The sequence below is a fragment of the Cnephaeus nilssonii genome (genome assembly GCF_951640355.1).
Source record: "Cnephaeus nilssonii genome assembly, chromosome: 3".
In the NCBI taxonomy this organism is placed as follows: Eukaryota; Metazoa; Chordata; class Mammalia; order Chiroptera; family Vespertilionidae; genus Cnephaeus; species Cnephaeus nilssonii.
This window is the reverse complement of record NC_137074.1, coordinates 97,714,829-97,739,095: the sequence shown is the minus strand read 5'-3', so window position 1 is coordinate 97,739,095 and position 24,267 is coordinate 97,714,829. Positions and strand designations below refer to the sequence as shown.

The following is a 24,267-nucleotide window of genomic DNA, read 5'->3' as shown; positions in this document are numbered from 1 at the left end:
TAGATGGGTAGATGAGATTGTTGAATGTTATATATGGTAGATGAGATTGTTGAATGTTAACTGCAAGCATTCAGAATTCATTTGGTGGCAAAAAAGTTACTGGGTCTTTGGAATAGAGAATGATAGAGCTTTTTAAAAATCAACCAATTTAAAAATAAATATGCTATATTCTGGATTAGGAAAATCCAGCTGTATTTTAAGCTTCCTGTCACGTAGCAATCAAATAGAACACTTACTGAAGAATACTGGTATAGCATGTCAGATTACATCTATTTCAACAAAATTTGTGACAGCTCAGAGTACTGCCATATTTGTCATGTGAACATATGCAAATCTTAGTATTGGGATAGGAAAGACCAAGAGTCCACAGGCATGTTGGACATGATTTTTTTTTTTAATAAGTCTGTTGTTGCATTAAAAATCTAAATAAAGTTTATGGAGTTAGGCTTTGGTCTATGTTCCTGGATAAAAGATGAAAAGGAACAGTGTCCTTGCAAAGTGGTCATTTTTTTAAGCCTTATTATTTATTTCTTACTTTGACCATTGGACCATAAATTTAGTTGAAGCATAGGCATTTATATATCTAGAATTAAAGAAGGTTATAGAAAGATCCCTCTCAAATATCCTGGCTTCTTTTTTAAAAATTTTCATTTTTTTAGTTTTTATTTTCTTTATTAAGATATTACATATGTGTCCTTATCCCCCCTTGCTTGTGCCCTCTCCCCACTGGTGTCTGTATCCATTGGTTATGTTTATATGCGCGCATACAGGTACTTTGGTTGAAATCTCCCCCTTACCCCCACCCTCCCCTACCTTCCCTCTGAAGTTTGACGGTCTGATTGATCATGGATTACAGTGTATTCATCGTTACCCTCTTAAATTGGACCTCTACTGATTATGGTTAAGAAATATATTGTTAAAATCGGTCAAATGATGGAAATTGTCAAATCAGCAGAATTAATGTGAAAACCTGTAGATGCATTATAATGTATATTCCCATTATTCACGGATTTGTTGAGTTTCAGGTAAAGGGGGAAAAAATAAGGCACCAGTAGTTTTCAAGTAACTGGCATTCTTGACAAGGAAGGTTGACCTTGACCTTCTTTGCCTTCCAACCATCATTTCATCAGCAGGGGTGAGATTACTTTGAGACCTTGCCAATAGACAATAAATAACACATAAATTCCAGGACACCCTTGCACTGTAGGGTGCCCTAATGTGTAATAATCCTTAGACTATTGAGTTTATAACTCATGACATCTGGCAGTTACTTGGCATTGTAATTCATGTTGATCATGCACATCAGCGTACACCATGGGAGAGAAATATCAGAGCAATAGCCTGGTGATACTTGGGGAGGGTAGCATGACAGGAAGATGCTGCTGAGACTGTGTACCTCTGTAAACTGTGCAGTGTTATAATGCTGTAAAAACCAATGTCTTCAGATAAGGACTAACAAGGCAGGGGGATAGGGGTAGTCTTTTGGGGTCCAGAATAAAGCAGCACATTAATATTTACTTGATAACACTCTTCATTCTTTATTCAAATTGACAGATGTAACTATAAGACAGTAATCAATTCGGAAGTTTGAATTTAAATATATACTCATGTATACTTTAAGTGTGCACTTAAATATATAAATATATTGAATTAAAATGTTTACAAATATATATAAACGATATTTGATCCTCTCCCATTTTTATCTTCTTTTGTGCAATAATGAGGGCTAAATGAGGAAGGAGAGAAAGGGAGGGGTGTGGGAGAAAAATGGGAAAGTGGGCAAAAAGGGCTCTCTGAACAGCACCTGTAACAAGCCTTCCTGATAACGCACAGACTCACTGTGTTGGCTGAAGACTTGAGGCTCATGGGAAATGAACCAGATTGAAAAGCTAGAAGCAGACAGATGGCTATTTTGTAATCATCCTGTTAATGTAAATCTTATGAAGAAGTTGTGATTATTTGTGTGTTTATTTATTTATAGCCAAACCCAGATCTAGAGAAAGGAGGGTATAGTATTACAAGCTTGAAATCATTGGTGTTTCCCCTTTGTTAACATTTGGAGAAACATTTAGTTTGTTTTTAAATGCCAGTCTGTGCAATTCTGAATTTCAAATCCAATCTATCATTTCTTTTAATATCCAGGTTAATAGGCACCTCTGTGACCAAGATTGAAATTAGCTCTGAACTTTCAGGTGCTACAAGACTGTTTGGAGAGCAGAGTGGAGTGTTTGGAGGTTGTGGAGAACAGCTTTCTGCTCTGCAGGAGAGGATGGCATTGCCTTGATGTTTAGGCTAAAACCCGAATTCTAGCCACCGCCCTCCTCCTCACATACTGTGTTTGGGCACAAACTCTGAGCTGTCCTCAATTCCTCTGGCTCTCTGTGATCCTGGGCACATCAGTTCCACATGAACAATTCTTTCTGCAATGGCACTTTAAGAAAGAAAAAAGAGGAATGGATTAAACATTAATTAGCCTCAATCCCCAACTTCCTCCTAAACTAATGGATAGGGTATGCAGATCCCTGTCAAATATCAGATGCGAGGCTTTGCCTAAAATAGGACTTCCAAGTGTTGAAGGTATGCCAACTGCTGGCTCCTTAACATAAACCAAAGGAAATGATTGCCAGAGAAAGGCCTGGCGTCTGCTTGGTCAGATGTCACCAGTTTGCAGTGCCACATGTGATCCAAGAGTTTATGAATGATCTCAACACTTGCTCCCCAAGGAGAACATATGCATTACAGAGGTTACGGATATGAATTACAGAGAGCATGGATGTTTCCATGCGATTTCTAAGAACCCTTCAGCAAGTTTTAAACATTAATGGAAAACATTAAGGAAGACTTGGCACTCTTAGCAGGACTTCAAATTATATTGTGGGTGAGGACAGAGCAGGGCTAAAAAAAGGATTCCAGCATAAAGGCTTGGCTAAGACCTGGAGCTGGCCGTTCCTCTTGCATGAATTGAGTGTTTGTGTGTTTTATTCCCTGCAGAATACCAGGCTTCACAAAACGCTACGACTTTAAAAAGAACAAGTCACAGGGCATCCTTGTTTATTCAACATGCTCTAATTTATACCACTGGTTTATCTGGGTCATTTGCTGGGTGAATTTGCTTGCACAGGGAGTCTTAGTGGAGACGGTGAGTGAGAGCTTCTCATTTTTGGAATTGTCAGCACCAGGCAGAGGTGCCAGAGTGTCAGCTTGCACAGCAGTAGAAGGATGACTCCCTGCTGAGTTATATCTTTCCCATTCCCCTTCTGTGCTGAAGAAACCACTTAGGATGTGTTCCCAAAATATCGGATTTCATTGTCTATTTAGCTGGTGTCTGTCCTGCCCATTCTGACAATATTTTGTTGGATGTACCAACGATAATACTCTGTTGTGAATGATGATTCCTCTTTGGATGTATTGGTGTTTCCAGCCATTGAAACTTCAGGAAAAATACAGCTCATCAGGGAGATTTCAGTTGAAAGGGGAAACTCATTTTAAACTGGCCTAATTGGGAAATAAAATGTATTTAGATCACATAACTAGAAAGCCAGTTCAGCACAGTCTTCAGGGTTGATTTGTCCAGTTATGTCATCAGGAACTCGGATTTTTTCCTGGTGCTCATCTCAGGTTCATCCTGAAGCTGTAGCTCCCCCTGGGGTCACAGCAGGGCTGCTGACAGCCACTTAGAGCATGGGAAGACACTGCTCTCCTCAGCAGCAGAGTGGAGATCTGCACTTCAGGTGGTTGGGATTACACCTGCTCACTCCTCATGATGATAGCTGGTGATGGTGTTGGTGGTGGCAGGGTTAAGGAAAGAGCATGTACCAGTTATAGGAATGACTGTCCCTTTTTCTAGTCCATTGTAATATTTACTATGATATATTATAATTTGTGCTAATAGTTTTAGTGGTTGCACATAAATTTGTTTCTTCGAGTGACTGATTCCTGACCTTCTTGAACTGCCTGGCTTTTATTTTAGAGATCTATGAAGTTGTAGGTAGGCAAGTCAAATACACTGTCTCTTAAATCCAAACAAATTTTTTTACAAATGGCATTTAAAGGTCGAATTAAAACATTGTAGCCTATTTTATATAATAAAAACACTGTAACACACCTCTTGAAAAGGACTTCATCAGTTCATCATCACCCCATTAAGAACACTTGATAAACTTTTCTGACGCCCTACAAGACAGGTGTGCTTTGGGGGGAGGGGTGTTACTGAGTATAAGTGCATAAGGAAAAACTTTTCACTTAAGTCCGAAGTTGACACCAAAGGAGCAGTAGGTGTCAATGGAAGGAACAGAAAAATGTAAGAGAAGAGCCCAGCCAGTGTGATTTGGTTAAGCCTCATCCCATGAACCAGGAGGTCATAGTTTGATTCCCCATCAGGGCACATGCCAGGGTTGCAGGCTTAATCCCCAGTAGGGGCCGTACAGGAGACAATGGATCAATGTTTCTCCCTCATTGATGTTACTATCTGTCTCTTCCTCTCTGAAATCAATAAAAATTGTTTTTAAAGTAAGGGAATAAAGGGGTACCTAGTAGAGATTTTCAAGCAGAAATGTACATTGATAATTAGATGTCCCTATGTGTGTCTAGTGCAGATGGCTGCAGAAATGTCACTGACGACCCTGGAAATATAAGCAGGGACCTGATTCTGAACATTTGAAATCAGATTTAAAAGAGAATTTCATCTGAAGAGCCATTCAAAAAGTTGTAAAAAATGAATTGATCTGATCAAATTTATATTTTAGCAAACTCATAATAGCTATAGTTGTGTTTAAAAGAGAAATCAGAGAAAACGTTCAAATAGGACATTCTTTCAGTAATTCAAGGAAGAGATAAGGACATTTTGAACCAGGACAATGGGGACAAAATAAATGGAAGCAAGTGATATTACAGGTCAGTGTAGCATAATGACTATGCAGAGTCTAGTATCAGACACACAGAGATCAAACTCCACATTTCAAATGACCTGTTATAGATCTATGGTGCCAGATTTTCCACATAGTGTGTACTCATTAAATATTAGCTGTTATTGTAGGGCAGCTACTTTTAAAAATAAGGAGATCAAACGTCTCATTGGGTGTACCTACTAACCATCCAAAAAAGCATTGAAAAAAATCTTATTGTAAGTCAGAGTGGAATCTCATATATTCTCTACATGCATGACTAAAAGCTTCTGAGTATTCCTTTAAGTATCAAGAGTTCCTCAAATTTAGTATTCAGAAACAAAAATGTGCATCATATAAGCATCACTTAAGACTAGCGATCAGTTTTCTGCTGAGAAGTCCCATGCTTCACAGCTCCGTCAACTCAGGACACATACAGAGAGAGGGTCTGTCATCACGAAAGCCTTTTGCTCAGAGGCCCTTTGAGTTGCTATAGCTAATCCTGCTTTTAATTACAATTCCATTTTAGATACAATCTCATGATCAGTTTAGGTTGCTATGGATGGTTTTCTTTATCCAATGGTATATGTGGACATTTGTCTCAATAATATTGTTAAGCTCTACATTTTTTTTTTTTTATTACTAGAGGCCCAGCACATGGAATTTGTGCACGGGTACGGTCCCTAGGCCTGGCCTGCGATCAGGGCCATCTTCCCCAGCTGCCCACAGCCAGCCCCATCCCTCTACCCACCCCTGGTTCCCTGTTTGCCATCAGGTTATCGGTGCCTGACGGCCGGAGGAAAGGACCAAGAGGTTGGCTATTCCTGCCTGCTCGCTGGCCCTGCCCCTGCCGCAGGTAGCCATCAGGCCATTGGAGCCTGCTGGTAGGGGAAAGGAACCAAGAGGTGGTCAGTGCGCCTCATAGTGACTGTTCCAGCAGTCATTCTGGTTGTTCTGCTGTTAGGGCCAATCTGCATATCACCATTTTTTTATTTAGGATAGAGGCCTGGTACACGGGTGGGGGCCAGCTGGCCTGCCCTGAAGTGGGCCCTGGATCGGGGTGGAGGGTCCCTGCTGGGGGTGGGGCCGACCTGGGCGAGGGGCTGTGGGTGGTTTGCAGGCTGGCCACGCCCCCAGCTTTGTCAGGAAGGATGTCCGGAAGACGTCTGGTCTATCTGGTCTAATTAGTATATTACCCTTTTATTAGTATAGATTATTATTTTCTTATTGTTTAAAGTATTACATGTCTCCTTTTTCCCCAGTTGACCCCTCCCCGGTCACTCCCACACTCCCAGGACAAGCCCCACTGCACAGTGTCCCTGCCCATTGGTTATCCTATCTAATAAAGAGGGAATATGCAAATTGACCATCACACCCTCACAAAGATGGCAGCCCCCACAGCCAATAAGGAGGGAATATGCTAATTGACTGCCACACCCTCAAAGATGGCAGCACCCACAGACACAAGATGGCTGTGCCTAATCCCCTAAGCCCCATCAGGGCCGCACCGCACGCCTGCCTCCAGAGTCCTCCAGTCCCCTCAGCCCCCCAGGTGCTCAGGGCCAGCCCGAGGTGCAGGCAAGCCTCAGATGGCGGCTGCCCAGCTGCCCAGGGCCACCTGAAGCACAGGTAACCAAGGTCGGCTGAGGCTTGCACTGCTGGCTGTGGCAGCAGCAGAGGTGTGATGGGGGTATTGCCTTTCCCTGATCGTCGGGTCGCCTCCCGCCCCTGAGGGTTCCCGGATTGTGAGAGGGGACAGTGCATGAATTTTCATGCACTGGGCCTCTAGTGCTAATGTACATGCATACAAGTCCTTTGTTTGATCTCTTATCCCCCCCCCCCACACACACACACACACATACACACACCCTCCCCTGCCTTCCCTCTGAGGTCAGAAGGTCTGTTTGGTGTTTCCTTGTCTCTAGATCTATTTTTGTTCATCAATTTATGTTGTTCATTATATCCCACATATGAGTGAAATCATATGATATTTATGTTTCTCCAACTGGCTTATTTTGCTTAGCATAATGCTCTCCAGGTCCATCCATGCTGTTGCAAATGGTAAAAGTTCCTTCTTTTTTTATACCAGCATAGGATTACATTGTGTATATGTGCCAAAGTTTTTAATCCACTCATTTGCTGATGGGCACTTAGGCTGTTTCCAAATCTTAGCTATTGTAAATTGAGCTGCTATGAACATAGGGGTGCATACATCTTCTGATAGATGTTTCTGATTTCTTGGGATATATTCCTAGAAGTGGGATTACTGTGTTAAATGGGAGTTCCATTTTTAACTTTTTGAGGAAACTCCATGCTGTTTTCCATAGTGGCTGCACCAGTCTGCATTCACCATCAGTGCACGAGGGTTCCTTTTTCTCCGCATCCTTGCCAGCACTTGTCATTTGTTGTTTTGTTGCTGATAACCATTCTGACAAGTTTGAGATGGTAACTCATTGTTTATTTGATTTGCATCTCTCAGATGATTAGTGACTTTGAGCATGTTTTCATGTGTCTCTTGGCCTTCTGTATGTCCTCTTTCAAAAGGGATCTATTTAGGTCCTTTGCCTTTTTTTTATTGTATTGTTTAGCTTCCTTTTCTTAAGTTGTATGAGTTCCTTGTAAATTTTGGAGATTAAACCCTTATCAGATGTATCCTAGCCAAATATGTTCTTCCATGCAGTGGTCTTTCTTGTTGTTTTATTTGTAGTTTCTTTTGCTAAGCAAAAGCTTTTTATTTGATATAGTCCCATTTGTTTATTTTCTCCTTAGCTTCCATACTCTAGGATCTGTATCAGTAAAGATATTGCTATGACATATGTCTGATATTTTGCTGCCTATGGAGTCTTCTAAGATTTTATGGTTTCCTGTCTTACTTTTAAATCCTTTATCAATTTTGAGTTTATTTTTGTGTATGGTGTAAGTTGGTGATGTAGTTTCATTTTTTTTGCATGTATCTGACTAATTTTCCGCACACAATTTATTGAAGAGACTGTCTTGACTCCATTGTATGCTCTTGCCTCCTTTGTCAAATATTAATTGACCATAATGGATTGGGTTGATTTCTGAGTTCTCTGTTCTGTTCCATTGGTCTATATGTCTGCTCTTGTGCCAGGACCAGGCAGTTTTGAGAACAGTGGCTTTGTAATATAGCTTGATATCTGGTATTGTGATCCCTCCAACTATGTTCTTCTTCCTCAGGATCGCTGTGGCTATTCGGGATTTTTTTTTATTCCATATGAATTTTTGAAGTGTTTGTTCTAAGTCTGTGAAATATGCCTAGGTCTATGAAATATGTTGGTATTTTAATGGGGATTGCATTGAATCTATAGATTTCTTTGGGTAGTACGGACATTTTAATGATGTTGATTCTACCAATCCATGAACAAGGTATATTCTTCCATCTGTTTATGTCTTTCTCTATCTCTTTTTTGCAATGTCCTATAGTTTTCAGAGTACAGGTCTTTTACCTCTTTAGTTATGTTTACTCCTAGGTATCTTGATTTTTTGTTGTTGTTGTTGCAATTGTAAATGGGATTGTTTTGTTTTTTTTACTTTCTCTTTCTGTGAGTTCATTATCTATCTATCTATCTATCTATCTATCTATCTATCTATCTATATATATACACATATATATGTATGTGTGTGTATGTATATATATATATATATCCTCTATAATAAAAGCCTAGGTGGCATCACGCCCTTGCACGACATTGTCACAAGATGGCTGCCAAAAGATGGCCGTGTGCACAGTAGAGGTGGGGCCCGGCGGCTGCTCTGCGTGGTGAGGCCTGGGGGTCCCATGGCTCTGTGTGGCACGGAAGAGGCCAGTCCTGGAGTCTCCGCCACCTCACGTGGAGGAGGCGGGTCACGGAAGGGGAAGGCAGTTGTGGGCAATCAGGCCGGCAGGGGAGGACAGTTGTGGGTGATCAGGCCGGCAGGGGAGGGCAGTTGTGGGCGATCAGGCCGGGAGGGGAGGGCAGTTGTGGGTGATCAGGCTGGGAGGGGAGGGCAGTTGTGGGGCGATCAGGCTGTCAGGCAGAAGCGGTTGGATCAATCAGGCAGGAGAGCAGTTAGGAGCCACCAGTCCCGGATTTTGAGAGGAATGTCCCAGATTGGAGAGGATGCAGGCCAGGCTGAGGGACACACCCCCTGTTGCACGAATTTTGTGCACTGAGCTCTAGTATATATATAAAAGTGACCATTACGACCAAACAACCAGAACGACCAGAACGACTGGCCGCTATGACATGCACTGACCACCAGGGGTCAGACACTCAATGCAGGATCTTCCCCCTGGTGGTCAATGTGTTCCCACAGAGGGAGTGCCACCAAGTGGGCAGCAGCCTGTCTTGTTCCTATTCTTAGGTGAAATGGTTTTAGTTTTGCCCATTGAATATGATGTTGCCTGTAGGTTTGTCATATAAGGATTTTATTATGTTGAGGTATGATCCCTCTATTCCCACTTTGCTGAGTGTTTTTATCAAGAAAGGGTGCTAGAGCCCTAACCGGTTTGGCTCAGTGGATAGAGTGTTGGCCTGCGGACTCAAGGGTCCCAGTTTCGATTCCAGTCAAGGGTATGTACCTTGGTTGCGGGCATATCCCCAGTGGGGGATGTGCAGGAGGCAGCTGATTGATGTTTCTATCTCATCGATGTTTCTAACTCTCCCTCTACCTTCCTCTCTGTAAAAAATCAATAAAATATATTAAAAAAAAGAAAGGGTGCTAGATTTTATCAAATGCTTTTTCTGCATTGATTGATATGATTATGTGATTTTTGCCTCTCAATTTGTTTGTGTGATGTATCACATTTATTGATTTGTGGATATTGTATCTGCCTTGCATCCCCAGAATAAATCCCAGTTGTTCATGGTGTATGATCTTTCTAATTTAATGATGGATCAAATTTGCTAGCATTTTGTTGAGGATTTTAGCATCTATGTTCATCAGGGACATTGGCCTGTAGTTCTCTTTCTTTGTGGTGTCTTTATCTGGTTTTAGAATTAGAGTAATGCTGACTTTATAGAAAGAGCTTGGAAGTGTGCCTTCCTCTTGAATTTTTTTGGAATAGTCTGAGGAGGATAGGTTTTAGTTCTTCTTTGAATGTTTGGTAGAACTCCCTTGTAGAGCCATCTGGACCAGGGGATTTATTTGCTGGAAGATTTTGATTACTGCTTCAACTTCATCGGTAGTTTTCAGCCTATTCAGGTTGTTTTATTCTTCTTGATTGAGTTTCAGAAGCTTGTAAATTTTTCTAAGAATATGTCCATTTCATCTAGGTTGCCCACTTTGTTGAATAGAGTTGTTTGTAGTATTCTTTTACAATCCTTTGTATTTCTGTGGGTTCTGTTGTTACTTAATTTTTTTTTTATTTCTGATTTTATTTGAGTTTCCTGTCTTTGTTTCTTGGTGAGTGTGGCTAGAGTTTTATCAATCTTCTTTATCCTTTCAAAGAACAAGCTCTTGGTTTTATTGATCTTTTGTATTGTTTTTTTGGGTCTCTATGTCATTTTTTTCTGCTCTGATCTTTATTATTTCCTTCCTTCTATTTACTCTTGGCTTTTCTTATTGCTCTCTTTCTAATTCTTTAAGTTGTAGGGTTAGATAATTATTACCATTTTATCTTTTTTTTGTTTTTGTTTTTCTTTTTTGAGGTAGGCCTGTAGAGCTATGAACCTCCCTCTCAGGACTGCTTTCACTTTGTCCCATTGATGTTCGATTGTTATGTTTTCATTGTCATTTGTTACCAGGAATATTTTTATTTTTTCTTTGATCTCTTTGGTAATGCAATCATTGTTTAATAGCATGCTATTTAGCCTCCAAGTGTTTTATTTTTTTCATTGTTTTTATTGTAGTGATTTCTATAGATTGCTTTGGGTAGTATGGACTTTGTGATCTTTAGGTAGTATGAACTTTATGCCATTTTGATCTGAGAAGATGCTTTATATTATTTCTATCTTCTTGAATTTGAAGAGGCTTTGCCTGTGTCCAAATACGTGGTCTATCTTTGAAAATGTCATGTGCACTTGAGAAGAATGTATATTCTGTAGCTTTGTATATTCTGAAGATGTCAATTAATTCCATCTGATCGGGTGAGTCATTTAGGATTGGTATTTCTTTGCTGATTTTTTGTTTAGAAGATTTATCCAGTGGTGTCAATGGGGTATTAAAGTCCACTACTATGATTGTATTGCTCTCTATCTCTCCCTTGATATCTTCCAGAGGTTTTTTTATGTATTTGGGTGCTCCTGTATTGGGTGCATATATGTTTATCAGAGTCATATCCTCTTGTTTAATTGCTCCCTTTAGTATTATGAAGTGAACTTCCTTATCTCTTGTTATGGTCTTCACTTTGAGGTCTAATTTGTCAGATATAAGTATTGCTACTCCAGCTTTTTGTAATTTCCATTCACCTGATTTTTTTTTTTTTTCCAATTTCTTCACTATCAGTCTGCGTGAGTCCTTTGTTCTGAGGTGGGTCTCTTGTAGACAGCAGATATATGGGTCATGTTTTCTTATCCATTCAGCCTACCCTATGGCTTTTGATTGGAGCATTTAATCCATTTACATTTAAGGTTATTATTGATAGGTATTTGTTTATCGACATTTTTATTCTTTATGCCTGTGTTTCTTCTACCCTTCCTATTTCTTCTTTTTTATAGCAGTCCCTTTAGCATTTCTTGCATTGTAGCTTGGTGGTAATAAATTCCCTTAGCCCTTTTTTGTCTATGAAGCTCCTTATTTCACCTTCAATTTTGAATGATAGCCTAGCTGGGTATAGTATTCTTGGATTCAGTCCCTTGCTTTGCATCACTTTGCATCATTCCTTTCTGGCCTGATGTGTTTCTGTTGAGAAATCAGTTGATGTTCTAATGGGAGATCCCTTATAGGTAACTTTCTGTCTGTCTTTGGCAGCCTTTAAGATCTTACTTTGTCATTGGTGTTGCCAATTTAATTATGGTGTGTCTGGTATGGGTCTTTTTGAGTTCATCTTGTTTGGGAATCTTGTACTTCTTGGACTTATGTGAATTTTTTCTTTAAAAATATCATTGAAGTTTTCTATCATTATTTCTCCAAACTGGTTTTCTATTCCTTGTTCTGTCTTCCTCTCCATCTGGCACCCCTATTATGTGGATGTTGTTTTGTTTTGTGTTGTCCCAAAGCTCCCTTAGGCTCTCCTCCTGTTTTTTTAAGTGTTTTTTTTCCAGTTGCTGCTCTGCTTGGGTATTTTTTCCTATCTTGTCTTCTAGCTCACTGTTGTGGTTGTCAGCTTCTTCCTAGTCTACTGTTGATATTTTCCATTGTGTTCTTTATTGAAGCTATGTCATTCTTCGTTTCCCACTGGTTCTTCTTCATTTCCTCTTGATTCTTACACATGTTGTTGAATTGGACTTCCATCCTTTTCAGCATCCTTATGGACCATTGCTCTGAATCATTTTTCTGACAAATTGCTTGCTTCCATTTCCTTTACTTCATTTTCTTTCATACGGTGGCTGTTTATTTGTCTCCCCAAGTTTTTTGCTTTTCCTCTGTGTTTTTTTCTATGTCACCCAGATTTTTTGTTTGTCTTATATAGTAGATGTTTTGTGAGACCCAGTGTTGCAATCTCTCAGGTCTCCTGGGCTGGGTATTCTAGGGATGCCCTTCCTTGGGATATTTGGATTATCTTGGTGTAGTTGGGTCTTGATTGTTATTGTCCCATTTGTGTATGAAGTCTCCTCTCAGGGTGTCCTGGTTATGTGGCTCACACTCTCCAACATTGACTGAAAAGCACAAAATACAACTCAATAAACCCAACACAGAAGTAACAAAACATGAATGTATCACAACAACAATAACCCCAATAAAAGTGACCACCAGAGCAAAGAGCATTAGGAGAGAGAAAAGAGAGCAAAAATGATGTTGAGAAAAGGAAAAAGATAAGAGAGAAAAAAAAAACGTGGAGAAAAATATACATATATGTGGAGAAAACTCCACAAACAAACAAATAAACCAAAAATTGCAAACAATAAATATCCATCAAAAAGGGGGAGATAGAATCTGTGGAATCAGAGCTTATTTCCAGAAAGTAAGGTAAAGGAATTGAATGAATAGGGAATGCCACAGTTCAGTATAGAGGAGGTAGAAAGATAATGAGTGGATAAGAATAAAAGTAAAAAACAAAATGATCAATAAATAAAAAAAATTAAAGCCAAAAATAGAAAAAAAATATTTTTCCTTTAATATACCTATCTATATATTCATCTATTATTTTTATAAAAGGAGAACAGAGGAGAGGGCAGACAGGGCTTGAGTTTAGTGAGTGAAAATAATTAAAGCAATTAGGAGAAGAGAGGGAAGAGAGAAGGGAAAAAACAAAAGCATAAAAAGTTGGCTAGCAAAGAAAGAGGAAAAGAGAAGAGCACATGAACTTGGACCAGGGGAGGAGGAACTATATGAGAAAGCCAACAAAAGACTACAATAATAATAATGCATCAATAAAGCAGATAAAGAAGATCAATTTTTTACAAGGGGTAAAAAGGAGAGAGAAAAAGTAAAGTAGGAACAGAAGAGAAATAGGATAAAAAAAAAAAAGGAGAAGTGAGAAAGAAAAGGGTTGCAAAAAAAAATAATAAGATAAAGTAAAATAATGATAAAAAATAAAAATAGAATGAAGAAAAATAATCCAAAAAAATAAAAGATTTAAAAATTAAAATAAAATAAAACAATTTTTTTTTTTGTTTCTTAAGTAAAATAAAAAATAAAAATAAATAAGTGAATTGTTGTTCACTTCAACTGAGTTTATTGTCCCATAGGGCTGGTTTAAGACCCCTCTCTACTATTCTGTCTGCCACTTCTCAGTTTCCTGTTAGGTAGTCAGCACCTGTTGAAGTTAGCAGTGATCCACCACTCCTCTGTGTCTGTCTCCACAACCTTGGTTGCAGGCAGGCAGGACCAATCTGCCCACTTTGTTTGTCTGCTTTCAGTCATATTTACAGAAGCATCTATTTCTGACACGAGCTTTAGGTCAGGGTGTTGCTGTATTAATTTCTGGGACCAAACAGCCCCTCAACCCAGTCCCTGAGGGCTCCCTGAGGCTATTCAGATTCTACATTTCCCTGCAAAGCTCGAGGCTGGGTGTGGCTGCACTAGTTGCCCATGGGTGCTGGGATGGGCTGGCTCTTCAGGAGAAAAATGGCTGAGCAGGGTTGGAGGGTCCAGAATGTCCCAGTGCCAGATTCCTGGTCACCTCTCCCTGTCCTGCTCTTCTCCACAGCCTCTCCACAGCCTCCACAAAACTGCACCTCCACTAGCATCACAGCCTCGTTGAGTGTTTATAATTGAAAGGTCTTATGAACTGGGTTTAATGAGTAAAAGTAGGAAAATATAAAGGCAGAACAGCCACGCACTTTTCTCTTCTCCTGGTACTGTGCAGCTAGGCAGTTCTTCAGGCTGCCTTCTGGGTGCAGCCTCTCAAGGCTGTGGACTTAGGTGTAGATTCCTGGGCGCCAGCAGCCCTGTGGACCCCCTTCCACAGTTGAGTGTTAAGTGTGTCCCCAATGGATGTGGAGTTGGTGCAGTGTAGGTTCCTTCTTACCCTTTCATCCTGGTAGTCAGGCATCTCTCTCTCCAGCCCAGATCCCCAATCATACTGTTCTCCAGGTGTCCTCTGTCCTTTCTGGCCACAGATTGTCTCACAAGCTATGTCTAATTTGCCAATTCTGGGTGGATGTTATTGGATTTAGTTGTTTCTTCTCTCTGCTCGTGAGAAGGTGCAGGACATGTCCACCTATTCGACCACCATTTTGTCTCATTAGGCTGTACATTGTTAATAGCCCTTTGCAAGCACGTGCATCTTGTAATTCATAAATGTTTCTCTCAGAAGCCTATTAATTATGCATTCTCTTGTCATGGTTATTGCTAATTTCTTTTAATAAATTAAGATGGATATGCCTGAGTAATGATTTACCTTGCCTTTATTTATTGAAGTAAAAAAATATCTGGGAAGTGCTGATTTAGAACAGAAGACTTGGTGAGAAGACATGAAAGAATGTGGGACTGTGAAGGAGCAGGAATTAAAGATGTAAGCTCTAAAGGCACAATTACACATAAAGCTTGTAGAGGGCACTAATTAGTTACCTATTGCTGTGTAGCAAATTACCATAAACTTAGGGGTCTAAACACACATTTATTCTCTCACTGTCTATGGTCAGGAAACCAAATACAAGTTAGCTTGGTCCTCTGCTGTGAGATCTCTCACAAAACTGCAATAAAGGTGTGGGATAGGGCTGTGGTGGTCTCAGGTAAAGGCTCAGCTGGGGAGTTTCTGCTCCCAAGCATATACATGTGGTTGTTGTCAAGATTTGGGTTTTTGAGGGGTCTCAGGCTTCACTTCCTTGCTTGCTGTTGACTGAAGCTTCCTTCATATCATTGTCAAATAGGTCTCCAATGAGTACCGTGGCATCTCATGTGAGCAGAGGAAGCACATTTGTGGAAGGATAGAAAGAGACAGACAGAAAGAGAGAGACAACTAGATGAAAGTTGCAATTTTTTATATGTTAATATTGGAAGTGACCTTTTATCACTTTGTAATATTCTCTTCATTAAAGGCAAGTCCCCAGTTTCAGCCCACAGCAAAGGGGAGGGGATTATACAGGGAGGAGGAACCATTGAGGGGCAGTATCAAAAAAGAGAGCCTTGGCAACATCATGTTATTCTTGGTTGATATTCCTTAACCATTTTATGATAGTGCCAAGCACGTTGTATATGTCTGTCCAATATGTGTCTGTAGAATTTAATTAATTTGTTGTAAATCTTTATGCCATAAATATGAACTATATTTTATCAAATATACTTAGTCATTAAGAAATTTCTGATCTTCCAGAATAACTTCCTAAATCAAAGTGCATGTCAATGTAAAAAGAAGCTCATCTAATCCAGGTTATGGCTAGCTGAGTGAACACTCATTTATTATTTTTAGCTCATATCCTATCTAATACAGAGGGAATATGCTAATTGACCGTCATGCCCTCACAAAGATGGCGGTGCCCACAGCCAATAAGGAGGGAATATGCTAATTGTCTGCCATGCCCCCAAGATGGCAGTGCCCACAGCCACAAGATGGTGGCACCCAGTCCCCTCAGCCCCGCTGGGGCGGCAGGTGCACAGCATGGCTGGGCCCACACCCAGGCAGGTCTGGCCACTTCGCTGCCTGCCTCTAGAGTCCCCAGGCCCCTCAACGCCCAAGCCACCCAGGGCTAGCCCGAGGTGCAGACAAGCCTTGGAAGGCAGCTGCCCCGACTCTCAGGGCCGCCAGAAGCTCAGGTAACCAGGACTGGCGAAGGCTTACACTGCCAGCAGTGGCAGCAGCAGAGGTGTGATGGGGCATCGCCTTCCCCTGATCGCCGGGTCGCCTCCCACCTCTGAGAGGGGGCAGGCCGGGCTGAGGCCCCCCCCCCTTCCTCCAGTGCATGGGCTTCTAGTACAGAAATAAATTAAACTTGTTTTACCCATGGAGATATGAGCTCTTATATTCTAAACTTAAATCTGCAAGCAAATACTATATCAATAGTATACCTAGTATATATTTTACCTCTTTTTATAATTCCTCACCCAAGGATAGTTTTCCGCCATTGATTTTAGAGTGTGTCAGTGGAAAGGCAAGAGGGAGGGAGACAGAGAAAGAGAGAGAGAGAGAAAGAGATAGATAGAGAGAGAGAGAGAGAGAGAGAGAGAGAGAGAGAAGTGAAAGAGAAACATCAATTTGCTGCCTCCGGCATGCATCCCAAACAGGGCTAGGGATTGAACCTGCAACCCAGGTACATGACCTGACTAGAACTTGAACCCCTGACCTTTCAGTGCAGGGGGAAGATTTTCTAGCCCACTGAGCCACTCCTGCCAGACTTTTTGTTTGTTTGTTTGTTTTTTAATCTATAAATACCCTCCCAGCTGTTAACCATATTGTTTTCCAGTTCATCAGGTTTATTTTTCTTCCCCTTATTTAAAGACCTGTTTGGAGCTTTAGGTAATACATATACCACTGTATGCTCTTGTGTTAGCTTACTTGTCAAGCTATATTAAAAACGAAACCATAGCTCGGCCAGCATGGCTCAGTGGTTGAGCAAAGAGCCAGGAGGTCATTGCTTGATTCTCAGTCAGGGCACATGACTAGGTTAAGGCTAGATCCCCAGTAGGGGGCATGCAGAAGGCTGCTGATCAATGATTCTCTCTCATCATTGATGTTTCTCTCTCTCTCTCCCTCCCTTTCCCTTCCTCTCTCTGAAATCAATTTAAATTTTAAAAAAAAATAAAGAAAGAAACCATAGGCAGCAAAGTCTCAAACATCTCTCCTAACAATATGTTTATGGATACATTTCCTAGGGCAAAGGGAACTAAGGAGAAAATAAACAAATGGGACTACATCAAAATAAAAAGCTTCTGCACAGCAAAAGAAACTATCAAGAAAATGAAAAGGGAGCCCACTGCATGGGAGAACATATTTGATATATCTGACAAAGGTTTAGTATCCAAAATATATAAGGAACTTATACAACTTAACAAAAGGAAGACAAATAATCCAATTAAAAAATGGGCAAAGGACATAAATAGTCACTTCTCCAAAGCTGACATACAGATGGTCAAGAAACATATGAAAAAAGATTCAAAGTCACTGATCATCAGAGAGATTCAAATTAAAATGACAATGAGGTATCACCTCACACCTGTCAGAATGGCTACCATCAACAGATCAACAAATGACAAGTGCTAGCGAGGATGTAGAGAAAAGGGAACCCTAGTACACTGCTGGTGGGAATGCAGACTGGTGCAGATACTATGGAAAACAGTATGGAGTTTCCTCAAAATATTAAATATGGAACTGCCATTTGAACCAGCCATCCCACTTCTCGAATATATCCTAAGAAACCTGAAACACCAAGCAGAAAGAATGCATGTACCCTTATGTTCATAGCAGCACAATTTACAATAGCTAAGATTTGGAAACAGCAAAAGTGCCCATCAGTAGATGAGTAGGTAAAACAGCAGTGGTACATTTATACCATGGAATACTATGCAGCAATAAAAAAGAAGGCTCTCTTACTGTTTGAGACAGTATGGAGGGACCTGGAAATATTATGCTAAGCGAAATAAGCCAGTCAGAGAAAGACAAGTATCACATGATATTAGTTGTATATGGAATCCAATGAACAAAATAAACTGATGAACAAAATAGATCCAAAGATATAGAAGCATATTATAAACTGTGGAATCTCAGAGGGCAGGTGGGGGAGGGTGGGTGGGTGGAAAGAGATCAACCAATGAACTTGTTCATATATGCATAAGCTATGGACACAACCAATAGGATGGTGAATGCTTAGGGCATGGAGAGGAGTTAGAAGAGGTCAATGGAGGAAAAGGGGAAACATATGTACCTAGAGTCCCGGTGCATGAAATTCGTGCACGGGGGGGTGGTGTCCCTCAGCCCAGCCTGCACCCTCTCCAATCTGGGACTCCCTCAAGGGATGTCTGGCTGAATGACTGAATGCCCATTTATTGGATTTACTGTTATGTAAATCTAATAACATTCACCCAGAATTGGCAGTTGGACATCCCTCTCATAATCCAGGACTGCTGGCTCCCAACCGCTCATCTGCCTGCCTGTCTGATTGCCCCTAACTGCTTCTGCCTGCCAGCTTGATCACCCCCTAACAACTCCCCTGCCAGCCTGATTGACGCCTAACTGCTCCCCTGCTGGCCCAATTGCCCCTAACTGCCCTCCCCTGCCGGCCTGGTCAACCCTAACTGCCCTCCCCTGCAGGCCTTATCCCCCCCAACTGCCCTCCCCTGCAGGCCTGACACCCCAACTGCCCTCCCTTGCAGGCTTTGTCCCTCCAAACTGCCCTCCCCTGCTGGCCTGGTCACCCCTAACTGCCCTCCCCTGCTGGCCTAGTCTATAACTCCCCCCCCCCTAACTGCCCTTCCCTGCTGGCCCAGTCACCCCTAACTGCCCTCCCTTGCCAGCCTGGTCGCCCATAACTGCCCTCCCCTGCTGGCCTGGTGGCCCCTAACTGCCCTCCCTTGCAGGCCTTGTCCCTCCCAACTGCCCTCCCCTGCTGGCCTGATCACCCACAACTGCCCTACCCTGCCAGCCATCTTGTGGTGGATCATCTTGTGTCCACATGGGGGTGGCCATCTTTGACCACATGGGGCCAGCCATCTTATGTGTTGGAGTGATGTTCAATTTGCATATTAGGCTTTTATTATAGGAGATACTTTCAACAGTAAAGATTTTTTAAAATGTAGCTTTCAGCTCTTTCTACAATAAGAGCTTAAAGAGAAAAAATAGACATAATTTAGACTTGCTCCCTACATTTACAAAACCATTTTAGTTCCTTTCATCCATAGAATCCTTTACTATAGCTAATATCTTCTATGCCTTATCACCTGCAATTAAGCACAGGGAAAAATCCAGGACTGAAATGAATAATTAACTCAAAATTTGGAAATAATAAATATTATTTCATTTTACTTTGCTTACATTTATGAAGGGATATACAAACCTCAGAAAGATATAAATAAATATCAGAACACATATGTTCTTCATAAAAATGTGAAGAGAGTAAAAATGATTTTACTTTTTCCTAAGAGCAAGTTCTCTGTTTTCCATGATAGAACCTGCAGAAAAGGATGTCTTCTCGTCAATGTTTTATTTGCGAGAAAGAGAGAAGTAACATTTTATTATCCCAAAGACTTAGAGTAAAAGAAATGATATCACTAAGCAAAAAAATGAATTAACTGATACTATGCAAACCCCAAAGAGCATTTTACAAGTTGAAGCAGGTACAGCACCCATTATCTTATTATCTCAACCTACTCTCTGGGTGAGTAATCTAAAAGCCTAAAATTACAGTTGATATTTGATTTCTTGGCTTCATTTGCCAAATGGAGTCATTTTCTTTTTTCTGAATGCCATAAACCCATGTTATATCGTTTACGAGGAACAGACCTTATTTTGTCATGGTATTTTTCTCTTTTGTGTCCCCCAGGTCAAAGGACCTTTTTCTTCTTAATTAGTCTTGTTGCAAATTGATGTAACACACCGTGTATCTGAATGATTTGCGAAGGTCCTAAGTACCATTTGAGTAGAGGCTTTTGGGCATGTCGTTTGTTAAGAGACCAGTTCTGGAGAAGGTCCTTCCACTGACCAGATGTGTCATATTGAAACAGATTGGGGGCCTGCCAAAACACCATTTGCTGCCAGCACTGTATATTGTAGGGGTGCTCACCACCCTGTTACCATATTTTTGCATGTCTTAACATTGCATAAGTAGGCAGCTGTTCTGTATTTAGAATATAAATGAGTCACCAGCTTGCTCTCCCTGGAGGATTTACCTGGAAGAGGGAACCACAAACCTCTTCTCACCTCCCCTGCCAGAATGTCACATTGAAATGCACACTTCTCAGCTCATTCAAAAGCAAATCCTTAAGCAAATAAATCACACCTTTCCTGCCAGTTAGACAAGGGAAACTTGCTAAAATGGAACACATTTCCTTAGCAGTGAAAGCTGCAAATTAATCAGTTTATAAACTGAGAGCAAGCAATTTGTGCTGAACAGTTTCTTACTGCTCCTTCAATAGGAGACAAGGTTCTCTAATCTCATAAAGAGTCCTGACTTCATTAAGATGGAAAACCCTGTTAGAGGAGGTTTTGCAAGAGACAAGAAAAGCCCTAAAGTCACTCAGTTGTCTCTCTGCAGTTATTCTCAGGACAGGGGACTTCTACTATTTATTTGGAGGGTGACAATGAGCCTGGATACATGGCCCAAGCAAGAAGCAGAGTGATGCCCAGCTGCAGTGGCTCAGTGGTTGAGCATTGACCTATGAACAGGGAGGTCACAGTTCAATTCCGGTCAGAGCACATGCCTGAGTTGTGGGCTCCATCCCCAGTAGGGGGCATGCAGGAAGCAGTGAATCAATGATTCTCTCTCATCATTGATGCTTTTCTCTCTGTCTCTCTCTCTCTCCCTTCCTCTCTGAAATCATATATATATGGCAAAGTGCTGAAGTGTGCCTCATTACAGGACACCAAAGCTGGTTGGTCTAATCCACATTTACAGCAGGTGATTTAAATAACAGGCTAGCACAAGCTGATTAATTTTTATTTCAAATAGCTTGGCCAATATATACGTATACACATACATGTGCATACATTTATAGTATATGTGTGTATAATATGTATCTCTTATAATAAAAGGGTGATATGCAAATTGACCCTAATGGGGGAACGACCAGTTCCTATGATGCACAGTGACCACCAGGGGGCAGACGCTCAACACAGGAACTGCCCCCTGGTGGTCAGTGCACTTCCACAGGGAATCACCACTCAGCCAGAAACTGGCTCATGGCTGGCCAGCACAGCAGCACTAAGGATGTCTGGCTAATGGCTTAGACCGGCTCCCCCCAGGGAACGGGCCTAAGTGGGCAGGTGGACATCACCCGAGGGCTCCCAGAGGGATATCTGACTGACAGCTTAGGCTTGATCCCCTGGGGAGCGGGCCTGAGCTTTCAGTCAGACATCCCCTGAGGGGTCCCAGACTGTGAGAGGGCACAGGCCAGGCTGAGGGATGCCCCCCTCCCCGCCACATAGTGCACAAATTTTTGTGCACCAGGCCTCTAGTATGTGTATATGTATATATGTATGTATGCTATATATACATAAACACTCATCTATATTTGTGTGAGTATATATATTTGTTTTACCTATAGGCCCACTTAGGAAGCACATTTGTCAGTGTTGGAATATCAAAGAATAAAAAAGTCAAGGAAGTTAGGGAAAAGAGAGGCAGTTGAGGTATGTGATATATTAACTGTTATCCACTATTTTTGTGAATCTTTGCCTTTATTTGCTAAATAAACTCAGCATCCTGCCATCGAATAGGACCAAGTTATTTCTCCAGGCTTTTCAGGTTGCCAGCAGAAGGAAAGTGCACACAGATAGATAGGTGACATTTGGAGAGCCAGGCATGCCAGATTTTCAGAGGTTACAGCAGAGGTCCAACCTGCTGTTCTCTTAATGAAAGGAGGGGTATTCAGGCTGGCAAAACTGCTATAAGGGATATCCCTGCTCCAAATGCCACGCTGCCCAGATGTCGCTCGGCAGGTGGAGATGCAGAGAGAATGAGAATGTAGCCCTGTGTGTGTGGGTGCTAGTGTGTTGCAAGGGTGAACAATGAGTCTATCTTCTGAAGTGTAATGAAAACAATGTGGATCATGTCCATATTCAGGTCAGGAGAAAGGCCTTTCTCAAAGATTTCTCACCCACGTCCCCTCCCAGACAGATACGCCTTCATGTTCACAGACCATGTACACACAGCTTGTTTCAGGGTTTTAAGTATAATTTGACCATTTATTTTAATATATTTATATACACATACATACGCTTTTTAAATAGAAGATAGGATCATACTACATAAAGTTGTGTACTTTGAGTTTTATTATGAATAATGTAATTATTTATGAACTATATCGTGAACATTTCTACCCTTTTTTTCTTAGACTTACCTTATTTTTAAGTCAGATTTTATAGCAAAGGTGCATTGTCACAGTTATTCATTTTCCTGTTGATGAACACTTAGGTTGACTCTAGGTTTTGTAAGTTGGGCATGCTTACGTAGTCGTCACCCTGGTAACTTTTTTAGAACAAAGTAAATGAGACTTTAAGTTACCTTTGTAAGAGATGTGGCCGTTATTGAATTTTCTTTCACTACAACTGTTTTCCTTCAGTGTTACGAGATGACTTCCGGCAAAATCCCACCGACGTTGTGGTGGCAGCTGGAGAGCCTGCCATCCTGGAGTGCCAGCCCCCCCGAGGACACCCTGAACCCACCATCTACTGGAAGAAAGACAAAGTTCGAATTGATGACAAGGAAGAAAGAATAAGTGTGAGTGAAATTAAAACGAATGCCTAGAGAAACTGAATTTCAAGTCTTAAAATTGATATATTTTATTTTATTCTGTGAATAAAATTGTCGAACTGCATTTGAATACTAACTACCTTTTACACTGTATTGAAAGGACTGAAAAGGGGGAACCAAAAACAATAACTTTGGGATGAGGTTTCAAAGACAAAAATTATGTAAATCAAGTGTACCTAATAGGTCCAGAGACATAGAAGCATGTGACAGACTGTGGAACCTCAGAGGGAAGGCTGGGGAGGGTAGGTGGGTGGGAAGAGATCAACCTAAGAACCTGTATGCATATACTAGTATGCATAACCCATGGTCACTGACAATAGGCTGGTAAAGGCTTGGGGGTACGCGGGGAGGGCTAGAAGGGTCAATGGGGGAAAAAGGGGGACATATGTAATACTTTCAACAATAAAGATTAAAAACAAATAAAGTAATAAAAATAAAAAATGAACAAAACAGTAAAAATAGAATTGCACCAACTTGACTATGTAAATATATATTTGCAGCTCAATATTGCAGTCTCTGCTCTTTTTAAGATCTTCAAATGCATCTGTAGCTCATGCAGCATGTGATTGTTAAAGTATAAATGATGGCCATAAACCATATTAACTAGGGTATTTCTTTTTGCATCATTTTAAAAATTATAAAATGAAATAATTTGAGGTGATAAATATTCCAAGCACTTTTCCAGTTTAATAATAGTTATAACCAAACTTTCATACATGAATTCATTTAAAAGTTTAGAGATATAAAGTAAAATGAAAATAATAATGACTAGCTGGTTCTGCAGTTTAGCCCTTATAGAAAAATAGTATATTTTTAAGGGAAACTAGTAATTAGGTGCATCAGTTTATTAATATTCAAAATAAAACACCCAGAAAATGGTAAAGTGGTAGATAAAGTAATAGCATACAATTATTTTATTTTTTTCAGAGGGTCTACTCAAGATTTGTATATGAAGTTTGTGAAAACCAGTCTACTGAAATAATAGATAATGCCTCAACCTTCTGACATTATTTTAGTGTAATTTTTGAGAATTATACTGAGTATAATAATTGAGAATGAATATTTTAAAAATAATACCTCATTTAACTGAAAACAATGTTTCATTTCTATCAAAAGTCCCTATAGTCTGAGTGTCTATTATCTTTAAAAATATCTAATAAATACTTTTTTTTCTTATGTGTACATTGTGATTGCATCATAACACAGAACCAAATAAGCCATGTAGGAGATCACAGCATGTATATATGTTATTCTGTCTTGAACTCTGAAGATCTACATTGCCCTAGAGAACTTGTTTGCTAATGGTCTCTGCTAGAGTACCAAGTTATGAAATTGTGCTCCTGATGAAGGAATAAAATCAATGTTCAAGGGTTTCTAGCTCATGTTAGTATCATTTAGCTTTACCTTTGTAACAAACCACCTCAAACACAGTGGCT

General features: G+C 40.6%; 1 protein-coding gene across 1 annotated transcript in view; it reads left to right on the top strand.

Moving 5' to 3' along the window:
* The window catches only part of ROBO2 (roundabout guidance receptor 2), a gene marked incomplete at its 3' end in the record, with an annotated part of 701,349 nt that overhangs the window by 472,664 nt on the left and 204,418 nt on the right, over positions 1 to 24,267 (top strand). Inside the window, exon 3 of the mRNA XM_079766360.1 lies at positions 22,641 to 22,798. Coding sequence (XP_079622486.1) covers positions 22,641 to 22,798 — 158 coding nt within the window. The remainder of the gene's footprint in view (positions 1 to 22,640; positions 22,799 to 24,267) is intronic.